At 38.6% G+C, this 15,045-nt stretch overlaps 1 protein-coding gene across 2 annotated transcripts; it reads left to right on the top strand.

The window, feature by feature from the left end:
* Nucleotides 1-459: 459 nt before the first annotated feature.
* LOC115007735 (monocyte to macrophage differentiation factor 2-like) lies at nt 460-11,429 on the top strand. 2 transcript variants are annotated; one of them, XM_029430693.1, is made up of 7 exons: nt 460-1,154; nt 5,044-5,125; nt 5,391-5,551; nt 5,825-5,899; nt 6,008-6,109; nt 6,822-6,891; nt 6,991-11,429. In XM_029430693.1, exons 1-7 carry the CDS (start codon nt 1,141-1,143, stop codon nt 7,192-7,194), a joined length of 708 nt encoding a protein of 235 aa, XP_029286553.1. In that variant the 5' UTR covers nt 460-1,140; the 3' UTR covers nt 7,195-11,429. The 2 variants fall into 2 exon arrangements, with proteins under 2 accessions (XP_029286553.1, XP_029286561.1); XM_029430701.1 differs by lacking the exon at nt 5,825-5,899.
* Nucleotides 11,430-15,045: the final 3,616 nt, after the last annotated feature.

Here is a 15,045-nt window from a genome sequence, read left to right as displayed (position 1 = left end):
TGAAAGGATTCTCACTTTAAATCTTTAGTATGGATCCTAAATGTCCCATAATGCAACATTCCAGTATCTTTCAATAGAGCCTACCTGCACAGTAAACGTCCCCGTTTTTCAAAGTCCACTCCACACCTCCAGTTTGTAACGACTTTCTGTCCAAATGTGTAGTCTTCAACCACAATCGTGAATCGATAACTCAGATGACATCACCATGACACCATCAGTTTTTTTTAAATTCATATAGCACATTTTGTATGAACATGCAGAGACTCAATGTGCTTCAAAATAAAAAGCAAAAATCATTAGGTTCATACATGACAAAAATATACAAGATAAGAACATATAAAATGAGAGGGTATTACATAAAACAAGATAACAATGATAATATTAATAATAATAATAATAATAATAATAATAATAATAATAATAATAATACTGTTTCTACAATAAAGGTTGTACCCGTTAACCACACACTTTAAACCTAACTAACTGCGAACAGCGTTTCTCTTTTCCTGAACACAATAATAAAACATATAACCATCATCATCATCATCGTCATATTATATCATCAGCCAGCCTCAAACGCCGTGCCTGCATCGCCACCTAGAGGTACAACCAGGAACTGCACGTACACGAATATATTGGCAAGAATCTCCTCAACCCATGAATCAGTCCCTCAGAAAATGATGTGGCAGCCTTCAGTGATGAAAAACAACCCTCCTCACCGAGTCGTGATGAGGTGAACCGGTGGCTGGAGGGAGGCAGAGAGAGAGAGAGAGAGCGAGAGACAGACAGAGAGACAGAGAGAGAGAGCGAGACCACCAACATCAACGCCACCATCGTGCAAGAAAAGCGGTTGTCCCCACAGAGACCATCCATCCCCGACGCCCACACTTCCGGACTCGAGCCTCTGGAGGCAGCTGGGTCGGGATGCATCCGTCTCCTCCCGGTGCTGCTGCTTGAGATGAGGATAAGACGACGACGTCTTCCCCGGTGAAACGGCGATGATCGTTGCGTTACATTAGAGCTGCACGTTACAATCTGAGCTCAACTGATCACATCGCGGCGGGTGTTCGCTCAGAGGGAATTCAGGCTTTGGCCATATACTGTCTATCTGCTGTCAACTGTTGCATATTTCCACTGTAAATGAATCTTATAAGGTAGGTGAAATCATTTGGTCCCGCTGTTAATATAAAGTATGATTAGAAACCGCAGATAAATTAGAAATATTTATCATAATGCTGCCTGATAGTGATGTTAATGATGATGATGATGATGATGATGATGATGGTGATGATGATGATGGAAGGGTTTGAGAACGAGCTGTAAAAACATTTACAACATTTACATTTCAACATATCTTATTACTGATGATGTAATAATCTTGTAGCTCAGGGTTTCTTGCCTGACAAGCATCATTATTAACACACACACACACACACACACACACACACACACACACACACACACACACACCTGCCACTTCCCTCCTCCGCATCCTCATCTTGCTGTCTCTTCTGTCTTTTTCCCTTTCTAAGTGCACTCTTTCTTGAAACACATAGTAGGCCACACAAACACACACCCTCTCTTGTATTTGGACTTACACATGGAAGGAAACAGGGTCTCGGTCCAGGCTTTCATGGGTTTTTTTTGTTTTTGGGATGGGTTTCAGAGTATAGGTCAAACAGAGCAGACAAGGGCTGCAACTGACAATTATTTTCATTACCAGCTAATGTGTTGATTGTTTATTTTAGATTAAATGATTGTTTGGTGTGTACAATATGAGAAAATAGTACATAATGTTCATCACAAGCTCTCTGAGCTCATGGTGACAACATGTTTTTCCTGATCAACATCCCAAAGCCCAAATATATTCCATTTACACTGATATAAAACAGAGAAAAGCAGCAAATCATCAAATCTGAGAAGCTGGAATCACAATGTTTGTGGTCTCTTTGCTTGAGAAACGAGGGAAACTCTTAATCGATTATCAAACGTGAAGTTGAAGCAATTTTTAAACTCAAAGGTTTTCTGTTCACCATGAGTAATAACCCCCTTAGGTCATACTTAAAATCATGTGTTTAAAGTCTGGGTTCATTGTTTTGTCATTATTTAACATAATATGAGTTTCCTGCACGAGTACACAGCTTCCACATGTTAACTTCTTTAACACAATTCATGATTATATTTATTATTTTGCTGAAAATATGAAATTTCTTGTTTTGTTTGGGAATCCTTTTTTCCCTTCATTCACACACCTTTGAACTAAAACTGAAACAATTAAGAAGATTAATCAGCAACTATTTTGATAACTGATACAAAGGGCGTTTTCACTATTTAATGTTCACATTAATCCTTTCAACAGCCCTGTTATTTCACACTCAAACATGCAAAATATTTGGTTAATTCATTCATTTTTTCATTTTTAGAACATCAGATAATGAACACTGACCGTCACAATGTCCCGAGCACAAGGTGACATCTTCAGATTGTTTAGTCTGATCAAATGTCTAAAACCCAAATATATTTATTGTGATAAGCGGAAAAAACAAAAGTAGCAAATCCTCGCATTTGAGAAGCTGGACCCAGACAATATTTGAAATCGTATTATTAAAAAGTCAAATTTTATGTCCTTCGACTAATCAATTATTTAACTGATTATTTCAGCTGTACTGAAAGGTTCTTTTCCCCACCATTTTCCTTCCTTTTAATACTGTATAAATATATATATATATATATATAGTGTGATATACTTGCACAAAGAGCAGGACTAGCTTGACCATAAAACAGGCTGTAAGATTAATTCATGTTCAACATTAACTGGACTGAGGTTTTAGTCTTCACGGTTCAATAAGACAATAAGAGCGTTCCTTCTGTCCGTCCTGCTGTCGTACAATAAGAGTGATCATGATGTTTCCGCAGCTCTGCTCCTCTCTGTCCACTTAGTGTGTCTCTCTGCCTGGCCTCTGGCCTGATAATTATCAGCCAGCTTGATAAAGTCATTAATGACCCGGCCAAGCCTGCTGGGCCTGGCACTGACACACACACACACACACACACACACACACACACACACACACACACACACACACACACACACACACACACACACACACACCAAAGAGAGAGTCAGTCAGTCAGACAGTGTGAGGAGAGCATTGGATGCAGGGTGAGGAAGCCTTTTATTTGGGACAGGATGGGGTTTTTTTCTGGGCTGGGTCAGTTAATATTAATATCTGTCACTCTAAAACAGCTGTATATATATATGTATATGTATATGTACATATAGGAGACTTAAAAAAAGGTTTGAAACAGCTGACGTGTAGGAGAACATGATGTTCTACCGTTTCACGCTGCTGCACAACAACACAGAGATATAAAGTGGACAGATTTAAGGGTAATGTCACTCCACTTGGACACTTGTGAAATCCTGTAGGCAGAATTGTATCTTTTCTCTGAGGAAATGGCTCATAAATGCACAGTTTAATGGATGTATATAAATATATGTTAGGTGTTTGATCTTCTACCTTTGGCTGAAACATCTCTGAAAGAATGAATTGATTGTCCCATGCTCAAAAATTCATACAAAATATGGATTTTTAATTTGAGTGGTAATCCCCATTGGTGGCTGCTTGTTTCTCATGTTGAGTCCTACAATCTGTGTGTGTGTGTGTGTGTGTGTGTGTGTGTGTGTGTGTGTGTGTGTGTGTGTGTGTGTGTGTGTGTTAGAAAGAGACAGAGATATCGCTAAATCTAGGTCTCTTATGAAATCTGGCTCTGCAAGATGCAGTATAAAAATAGGGAGGGGTTGTGGTTTGTGCGTGTCTATGTGTGTGTCTATGTGTGTGTGTATGTGTGTTTTGTGTGTCTGCATGGACGTCTTTGTCCATTTGCCTTCCTGCATGTTAATTTAATCATCTGGGGAAGCAGAGAAGAGACATGGTCGGCCGCCAGCAGGAGAGGGAGATGAGAGAGATGAGCATAGAAAGATGAAAGAAACGAGGAGTTTTCTGGTGTGGGGAGAGAAAGAAAAAAAGACAATCCCTGCTCGGTGGTTTCCATGACAACAGTGACATCACTGATGGGGTGCTACCTCCTGAGCTGCTTGTTTGGGTTTCTGTTCAAAGGGACAGATTTGAGTTTCCGTGTGTGTGTGTGTGTGTGTGTGTCTGTGTCTGTGTGTGTCTGTGTCTTTGTGTGTGTGTGTCTGTCTGTCTGTCTGTCTGTGTGTGTGTGTGTGTGTGTGTGTCTGTGTCTGTGTGTGTCTGTCTGTGTGTGTGTGTGAGAGTATGCAGGCGTATCTGTACATGTGAATTGTTTATGAAAGAGATCATCAGGACAAACCTTCTGTCGGTTCAGTCGGTCCGTGGTTACCCCGCTGTTGCCAGGCAACGGCAGTCATGGCAACAAGTTGAAGCATGATCTAGCGTTGCTAAGCAGCAGAACAGGGTGGGGTGACATGTTTTGAGCACCACTGAGATACAAATGTTGAAGATGTTCCACGTGGGTTTAGGACTAAAAGAAGAAAAAACTCAAACAAATTCTGCTTCAATTATTTATTTGATGTTCAGTACACAGTATTAGTAATATGATAATCAACATATTCCTGTTTGCTCAAATAAAACATCTAATAATAACAAAATTACAGAGGACAATAATAACCAGGGGATGCTAAGATAACAAGACAATGCTAACAAAGGTTGTGGTTACAAAGTCACATTTTTAACTGTTTTGACAGAAGATAAAAACATTCTGGTTTGTGTGGATGTAGCATGTCATGAAGAATCTGTCATTAGATCCATGGATAACAAATCTCATCTTCCTTAAGAACCCTAAAAGTATCCATGATCCAGCGGTTAAATGTTGAAATTCTACTAATGTTGCATTTTTCATTTATTGTTTGTATTATTTCCAGCTCTGCTATTGTGTACAGAACGGTTCATTGTTACGTGTTGCCAAAACTAATGTCTCATTGCAGATTTAAGTTCACATATTAAACATTTTATTGAAATATATCAACTTAAATCTGTTAATTTGTGATGATTTCAGGTTTATGAACAACCGTGTTCCTCCTAACAAGAGATACCAGCCGACAGAATATGAGCATGCTGCCAACTGTGCCACGCATGCGGTGAATGCACACACACACACACACACACACACACACACACACACACACACTCACACAGAAAGTGATCATTAACTCTCACACAGATTAAATGACACTCAGAGAAAACGGGGAAAGAATCGAGCACAGTTACATAACAAACGAGAGACACCTCCAGATTCTGTTTAAAAGTACATCTACATCATGCACTAGATTTCAGTTTATCCTGCATGTTTATCTGTTTGTCTATATGTATCTTATATTTCACTTATGTTATGAATTCATTTAGTTATGGATAATCCCCAGCCTGCTGGGCAGCTCAGTGTTGCACTTCCAGTCGGAGGACCAATGGGAGCGACTGTCGGCCTGGGTGTACGGGGCGGGGCTCAGCTCGCTGTTCATCATCTCCACCCTGTTCCACACTGTGGCCTGGAAGAAGAGCCATCTACGGTACGCACACACAAAAACACACTCGCACACATTTCAACACAATGACTGTAGCATTGCAGATGATATTTATGGTTAAAGGATATAAGAGGACACTGTAAAAAATGAATTAAAAAACCAGCCTGCACAGCCCCTTTTTCTACCACAGAGACACACCAGAAGTAATATGAATAGCCCCACACTCCAGATTTGTTTTTGAGATCTAAAACACACTGATGCTACATGTATAAACAGTGTCACTCAGTTGTCATGAGGCTGTTTGGTCTCTCTCTTCAGGTCTGTGGAGCACTGTTTCCACATGTGTGACAGGATGGTGATCTATTTCTTCATTGCTGCCTCCTACGCCCCTTGGTAAACAATCTAGCCTGCTATATGTATATATATATATAAATATATATATGTATATATGTATGTGTATACTGTATTTGTAGTTATGTGTTCCTGTTTATGCGTCAACAGGTTAAACCTGCGGGAGCTGGGTCCCTGGGGGTGTCACATGCGCTGGCTGGTGTGGGTCATGGCCTCTTTTGGAACCACTTACGTCTTCTTCTTTCATGAGAGGTCAGTTCATACATTTACTTTTACATTCATTTATTTTTCTACCTGGATTATCTTTCTATACAATAATGTAATCAGAGACAATCTCAACTCAAAGATCCACTTACTAGCTTTTCCTAACATTATCTGACCGCAAAAGTCACTGTCAAAACTGTAATTAATGTGGATCGGTGGTGTTTGGCTGATACCCAATCCGCTTATTAAATCTGCATCTGAGCATCTGCATCTGCATCTGTGTAAGAAGTCAGTCCACAAACGTTGTTAGTCTTAAAGTTAACCACCATTTAAAATATTAAAGATCATTGTTGAGAACCCTACTGCATAGAGCATAACATCTTATCAGTGAAGGGGAGGATAGAGAAAGGGAGATGCAGCATCACACCTCGACATGAGACCAGGGCGGACAATGCTAGAGTCTTCCTTGGACAAGAGACTGAACAACAAACGGACAACATCAGCTGTCTGGACTCCTGAAAAAAAAAACGGTCACTGCTTTGACTGTGAAGGGGTCAAAAGTAATTGACCTGGAGTCAGTGGATATCCAGAGAAAAATCGTGTCCATCCACATTTAACATCTAACACCATACTTACAACGCCCACATATAATCAAGTTATCACTTGTCGAGGTCTCGTGAGACACAGTTGAAAACTCAGATAAAGCTTTTCCCGAGGTTAATTCTGATCTTTCATGCTGAAATGTTCCTCTCTGTGTCAGGTATAAGATCACAGAGTTGATCTGCTATATGGTGATGGGAGTTTTTCCTGCCTTGGTCATCCTCTCAATGGTAAGCACACTCATTTAGTCTCACCTGTAGTATTTGAGGTTTTGTCATTTCCTCATTCTAATGTCTTTAAAACATAATAAAATGTCTGCTTCTTTGCAGCCGGAGCAGTCGGGGTTGTGTGAGCTGCTGGTGGGCGGAGCCTGCTACTGTCTGGGGATGGTCTTTTTTAAAAGTGATGGCATCGTTCCATTTGCTCATGCCATTTGGCACCTGTTTGTCGCAATGGGAGCAGCCATACACTACTACGCCATCTGGAAGTACCTCTATGCCCAGCCGCCCAATCAGGTCCAGACCTCCAGATGACATCAGCACTGACCTCACAGGAAGTAGCTCTATGTTTGAGCTACTTCACGAGGATGATGCGTGCAGTGTCCCATTTTAGCGTCTGCCTCCTTTGGAAAACAAGTGGGCTGAACCTCCTGCCAGAATAAGACGGTGAAGCATCACAGTAACAAAAACTAACGGTGCATTTAGGTGATCCTCATCAACTCATAAAGTTAAAAGAAATCCACGTTCTTCACCAGGAAGTTGCACTCAATTGGCCAAGAAAGTTGTAACAAGTCTATGGCTGTGTTCAAAATCGCATACAAACGTATAATTCATACTAATTATTACATAAAAATGAAGAATGTAGTGCGTTTTAACTACATATTATGTATTAAATGCCTTGTATGTACTGTATACTGGATTAGCAAGAATATATAGAGTATGAAATGTGAGCTAACTGGAACGACTCAACCGCCCCAAATTTCTACGCAGCTCTTCAGACCGCTCAATGCCAAACTGCAAGGTTTAAATAATGTACCGTTGGATAAAATCATTACGAATGAGGGCGAGTGACGTTAAGGTACAGCGCAGACTAAGTATGTTATATGCAGGTGTTATTATGCGAATTCAAACACAGCCTGATAGTCTACAGCCATGCTAGCAGCTCTGTGAGGCTTTACTTGCTAACGTCACCATGCTAACATGCTCACAATGACAATGCTGACTGATAAATATATAATATAATGTTTCTTAATTAATTAGCACTAAACACAAACTACAGTTGAGGCTGATGGGATGTCATTCATATTGCAGGGAATCATCAAAGTAACAATTCATCCTGAGGGGGAACTTAATGTCTGTGCCTCACCTACTTTTATGGTAATCTATCGAATGGGAACGGTTCATTTAAAAGCACAAATGTGAACCTCATGGTGGCGCATTTGGGGATCACCAAAGTCATTAAAATACATCTTCTGGGAACCATGAATGTCTATAGGCTACACACTTTTGTACACATCATTTGGGCAATTTCATGACAAACCATCCAAAAGTTGAGATATTTCAGTGGACAAAAGCGTTGGACCGTCTAACTGACCGACTTTGCCATCTCTTGGCTGCGTGCATGGATAAAGAACAAATAGTCAAACAGGTTTAGAGATTACTGAGTTTACAGTTGTGATGTTTCACCCTAACACATGATGGACAACTGCAAGTAGTGTACTAGAGTAATGTGAAATGTATCCATATTACTTCAATTTATCTTAGTTTATAACTGGCTGCCATTATTAACATCATTTATGAGTTGATGAGGACGTCTGAATGCACCCATAAGCGATTACCCGGCATGCAATGGATTGTAGGATACTGTGATGGATAAACTACACCAGATTCACCAGATGTTTGTTTGCCAAATGTGTCAAAAAAAAGGTAGTCTGCGTTTGGAGGAGACATTGCATTGAGGCAACCTTTCAGCCTGTTGTAAAACTCTGGACTTCAAAGGTGGCAGCCTGTGAACTGGGACACAGCTTTTGTTTTTACCCGTCCACTTTAGTTAAATCTTAACTTATTTTTGCAGGAACTTTGGTTTCATTACAATGATCAGGGGTTAAATTACTATTCTTGGAGATTTCTCTCTACGTGGTGCACATCCAGATTCAGAAGCTGAATTGAAGGCATTGTCTTATTTTCAAGAGGAGGACAATGTTTACAATAAGCTGACTTGACTATCATAATTAGTTTCAGGGCATTATTCAAAGTATTATTAGCATCATTAACAGAAGGTTTTTTGGTTCGATTGGTTGCAACATCAGTAATTTACTATTCCAATTCAGAGCGCTAAATAGTATTATTACTGTTATTGTTACTGTGCTATCTACACTGTAGTTCACTTACTTTACTTTTTAACAGCAGTTGCTTCAGTCAGTGATTTAATGTCATTTCTAAATCAAGCATGACTGTAGAATTATCTTCTTTTTTTACGTTAAACATGCAGATATTTATGGTTCTGGTCTTGGAGACTTAAATTGTTTACCACGCTCTACACAGTAGATTATCAAGCATCATTACTGAATTCTAATAGTTTACTGTTGTTGATTAGGGTTAGTAAGTGAAGATGTCATCAGTACAATTTACACAGTATATATTTATTAATGACGTACAGTATATGTTGACTTCATCTATATTTTCTTCTAATGTACTTAAAAGTATCAGTTGGTTATCTTCATCATTGTCAACTTAATGAATGGGACCATTTAATAGAGTTTGTCAAAGCTACATGGTTGAACCTCTGTCCGATTCAGCACTGCCAGAAGACTTACTGCCGTAACTGCACACTACTACCATATACGTCTCACACTTGAAAGGAAACTGAAGCTATAGTATTGTTGAACAATCTGGCCCAATATCAAGGCATCTCAGGTGTGTGCGTGTGCTTGTGTGTGTGCGTGTCTGTGTGTTTGTATGTATCCTATAATATCTGACTCCCATGAATCCAAAGCCTGTAATCGGCTGAGTCTATGTTTACACGTGAACACATGTACCTTGAACACATAAAAAGTATATTTGGAATATATATGTACTCTTAGTGTTAAGCTGTATGTGGTGGCACACAGTATATTGGACACGCTTGTTAAGTATGATAAATGTGGCTAGAGGACACCTTCACACAGTCTAGTATTCTAGGTGTAAAATATTTATTTTGTAACCTCTGCTCCTGTTCAACATACTTTCGCTGCTGTCTGTCTCTCAGGATTTGGATCATTTGGGCTTAAAAGCCTGTGAAGTCACATTCAAGGACCACTAAAGCTGCTCCAGTTGTTCGGGCGCTGTCTGCAGCAACGAAAATAATCAAATAGCTGTGAAGCTGCTTTCTTTAAAGCTGGCACCACTCCATACAGCTTCACTCGCTTACTACATCCCCAAGTAGGGCAGAAGTCCCAAAAGTATTCTTGAAGCTTTACATATGGGTGATATTTATAAAGTAACCAAACAAGGGAGAAGCTTTAGGCAGATAGACTTTGACATACAACAACTACACATATATGTTTTTAGATTATAATAAAAAGAACTATAACGCATACAGTACATTCACCAAAGCTGCACAACCCTCATTTGCATTAAAATACACTGTGATAAACACTTATGAGACGCATTTACATTCAAGTACATGCAGTTGTACTAGAGAAAAAAAATCAAGTTGATATTAAATTTTACTGGATCCACACCAAAAACAAATCACTTGTTCCTTAAATGGTCAAACTTTACACTTTTTAAAGATATCCCGCTAACTAGCTAACAAACAATATGAAAAACAAGCAAAGAAATGGGTCATCAAGGTATTATAGAACAGATCTTAACATCTTTAACAAAGGAGTAACTGTGTATCTCCTTTGCTGCCTAACGGCCCCTGAACAGGTCTCAGGGTCTTAAATATACTTTTATTGCATTCCTCAATATAATATAACTTGTTACAGTTGCAACTTACCAACCAGCATAAGGAGAATCATTTAATGTCACAAAACACTCAAATTCAACTAAATGTATTCATTACCTTTTGCGACATCTGACTTAGGTTGAAAATAACACAAATCTTTTTTATTATCATTCTTTACCGTTTAGTTTTTCACTAAGTTGTAATTTAATGTCAGAACAAATGTATTGTCGCAGTGGACTGGGAATTACATGTTTCACACTGTGGATATCTCAGTTTGGAATAAAACTCTTCAGATATATTCTCACATTTGAAAAGGAACCTTTTAGTATTTCTACTCTAAGTGTTTACCTCTGAGAAACACCAAATGATTGAGCGTTTACTGTTTTGGAGTACCCGTGGGTATTAGAGCCTATCATAGCCAGTATTTTGACTTGCTCTTACAGGCAGGTTTGGTGACGGTGAGATGAAGTATTTGAGGATTTGACGTGTGTCTGTCTTGTCTTGGTTATAATATCTGTGTCATTCAGACATACAGTGCCCACCTGACTTTGTATAGAGTTTTATAAACTCTCCATGAAGCCTTCATGGACCCTCTGTACATTGTTTATAGACGCTCTGTGATTGTGGAGCTGCTGACTCTGTTCTCAGTGCTGCTGGTGTTTTATTTCTGGTCGTACAAGACTGATTATATTCTCATATTCTTTCTCTAGTTTTCATATTCTTTTTTTATTTTTCGTGTCTGTGGTGCTTTTTGTGCTGTGATAAGCCTTTATGACGCCAACAATGCTTTTATCTTTTCTATTTCTCTTGTAATAAAAAAGCTTTTTCATGCAGTATATTCCTGGACTCAACACTTTTATTTATTTTTATATTTCTTATATATTTATATATTAAAAAAAAAAAAAAAAAAACTTACACACAGACTGCACACAAAAATACTAACGTACATAAATAAATGTTTCTTTATTTATACGCTTAAGTTATATAGCATACTGTGTTTGTACCTCGCCAGAGAAGGAAAAGTACATATACATATCAAATACATATCCATATACTGACATATACATTTTTTTTATGTTTATGTCAGTTTTTGGGAATGCATCTGTATTTTATGTGTTGCCTCTTTTTGTCTACAGAAGCTGTTGAAGGTAAGACTTCTGCAGATTATTGTTAACTAGTCATCATAAAATGAAATATAAAGATATCAACATGAAATAAAGCTATTTTAATGTTGTACATACATTCTTAAATGCACTGTTGACAGTATCTTTTGATCATTGTATGATATCTTGAATGAATGTTTTAACCCTTTTCATCCTATATTGAATTAATTAAACTTTCGTGTGAAGTGTACTGAAGTGAATCAGGCTGTATATGATAAGATTTAGGTTCAAATACCTCATATTTGAGAAGATGTTAATAGTTGTTCAAACACATTACTGTTATTAATATAAAATCATAAGAACGAGGAGAGAATTAAATCTATTATTTTAAGGTCGTCATTCTTGTTCATTCACCAATTTCACATTTAATCAAATTTGACTAAAAATATATAAATAATGAAAAAAATAGGTCCTAATTATGAAAGATGAAGAGTAATTAGCTCCAATGTACTGTACTGTACTCTGTATACTAAGAACATGTACAGTATGTTAATGATCATCTTTGTAACCGAATATGTAACTTTTGAAATGACGGTGGCACTATAGATTTTACTTAGAATTCCTCATTAGTTAAAAAATATATTTAATTTGATCATTTTTGCAGCACATTTTACATCAGTCCATGATGGGCACTTACTATACAACACAATAGAGGACGTTTTTTAAATATATATATATATATATATATATGTGTATTCTATTCCAGTTTGCAAATTAATTTAATTGCAATTGATTCTTCAAAAAATACTGTTGAAACAATTGCATTGTGGTCTAATCAGGGTCTCTTTGTTTTTTCTCTCTCATTTATTAAAAAACAAAACATTAATGTTATATTACTGGAGATTCAAAGTGTTTAACATTAAATGTATGAATGATACATTATGAAATAAGGAATCATATAAATAAATACAGACAAAATATAAGCCTACAGCCATGAAATTGTTAAATAACTTGTTTCATGAAATGTTTTGGATTTTGAAATTAGAACTGTTAGAAAAAAGAAGCTGTAATAAACATTTTATAGTAGAGACCTGATTGGATTATTTCCCACTTTCATGGTTATACTCTATATTTTGTCTGTATATATTCATATAATAAGATAATATAAGATGCTTTATTTGTTATTGCATATTAAATACAACAAATTTGCTTTAGCAGCAAACCACTTCATTTAGCAGCATATATAAATATATTATAAAATTAAAAGATGGCGGATACAATTATATTTTTTTAATGCCTATTGACGATTATTGCCTTTATGGGATTAGCAACAGCAGTTAGATAATTATAATTACTTATTATATCATTGTAATTATGTAATACTAAACTATTTAGATCCTAATTGTGCCACTGCCTCCATGGTGTACCGCCGGTGTCCGCCAGGCGGCGGTGTCTCCATACACTCGGGTGCCAGAGCAGGTGCGCCGAGGTGAGGCAGAGCGGAGAGCTCGGGTGTTTCCGTTGCGGCTCGGCAGTGAACCGCTGTGGATGTGGGAATGCGGTTGCCGGAGGCAGCGGGCATTGCTGGACACTCGGCGGAGATGTGCGTACAGAAACTAGAGCCCTCAACGGTTGGCTGTCGTCCAAGTTAACGGGCTGTTTTGGGGATGTTTGTGGCAGCCCTGGACGGCTGGGTGTCGCTCGCTGGTGGGTTTTCCCCTCCTATTTTCCCAGGAATTATCTATCTTGTATGAGGAGACGGAATGAGAGAGAAACCAAGAAGGATTCCCCAGCACTATGGAGCCACGCATTGCAGGCAGCGTGAGTACTAACGCAACAGACACCCAGGAGAGCCCTCAGGGGAGTGGGCTTATCACTGCTGGGATCATACAACTTTTCCAGGATCTATTTTATTTACGGGCAGACGCGCCACAGCTTTTATCACCCTCATAGTTTAAAAACAGCAATTTTATTGTCATGTTCGTTGAGTGTCGTTCACGTGTAGAAACAATGTTCAGGCTAATTGATTATTAATTGTGTGTAATGGGCTCGACTTCAATCACTACACACCTGCTGACCGCGAGAGGCCGGGGCTTTTAGTGCCGCGCCTGACGACTCATCAGCGGATTAATTTCTGAGGATTTTCTCCTGCCTTTTGTTGCTACGGCGGTTGCTACTGACGACCACTGAGCCCAAACTCGTAAACAGACGGACGGGCACCGAATAACGGGCAGACCCGACGGTAGTCACAAGTTCTGGACAATATTATCAAGCCTGTTTTATGGGTGTCACGTTTTTTTCCAACGCAGTCTTTATTTCTGACCTTCTGGCAGTCTAGACAAGGACAGACAGCAAGTTAAACAAAAAAAAAAGGTGGTGGGGAAGTTGTAGCCTGTGTGGCATGATTACCAAATGTAACACTACCTCCTGGGTCACAAAACACAACCTGCCAATGCAAAATGAAGGCCTCTGTCTCAGTTTCTTCTGTGGATGCAAGAGGGGTTTGTTGGTCCTCGGATTGAGTTAACTGCGGCCAAGTAGCCAGATTACTGTGGATTAGCAGGCATTTAAAATAGTCACGTTATCCCACCAGTGCCTGCAGAGTCAGCTACAACAACACCTTTTAGGCCGCCTGCCAAATATTTTCTGAAAGGAAATGATATAAAGTGGATAACTGCACAATCAAAACAGACGTGCATGCGGTGCTGCTTTCATCTGCTGCTACACTGGCTGTCAAATGTTGAGGTGATTCCTGATATGACCTGCATGAAAGGTCTTCATCGGTCAAATGAGTTCATGCAAAGCCAAGAGTGAAGCGTTTCTCGCCTTCTGCAGGGACATGAGCTGGAAACAGACCTGTTTATTGAGATACAAATGCATGACCTGGATGCAGGCAGACATTAAGTTTTATCATTTATGCTTTATTCAATCGGTGGCATCAAATTCAAGATTTATATTTTTTCTGAGATGGCTATGAGAGAAAATACAGTGAGTGCACATGAAAGGGAAACATTGCAACACAGTCAGAAACAGGAACAATGCAGAAATATGAAATATTAGAGTTTATTGCTGTTTATTGTTGATTGCAGCGTTTCAATCATCAATGTAGCGGTTTGCTGCTTTTCTCTGTTTTATATGAAAAGAAATTGAACGTTTGGTCAGACAAACAATCTGAAGAAGTCACCTTGGGCTCTGGGAACTTTTGATGACTAATTTCCATCTTTTTATAAACCAAATTAATTCATCAGTAAAATAATAGGTAGGAAATAGGTAATAGGTACATTACCTACCTACATTTATTCCATTTTCTAAAGAATAAAAAAATGAACCAATCCTATTATGTGGATTTGA

This window comes from Cottoperca gobio, chromosome 1, assembly GCF_900634415.1.
Source record: "Cottoperca gobio chromosome 1, fCotGob3.1, whole genome shotgun sequence".
NCBI lineage: Eukaryota > Metazoa > Chordata > Actinopteri > Perciformes > Bovichtidae > Cottoperca > Cottoperca gobio.
Note: the sequence above shows the minus strand (reverse complement) of the source record. Positions and strands in the feature narration are given on the sequence as shown.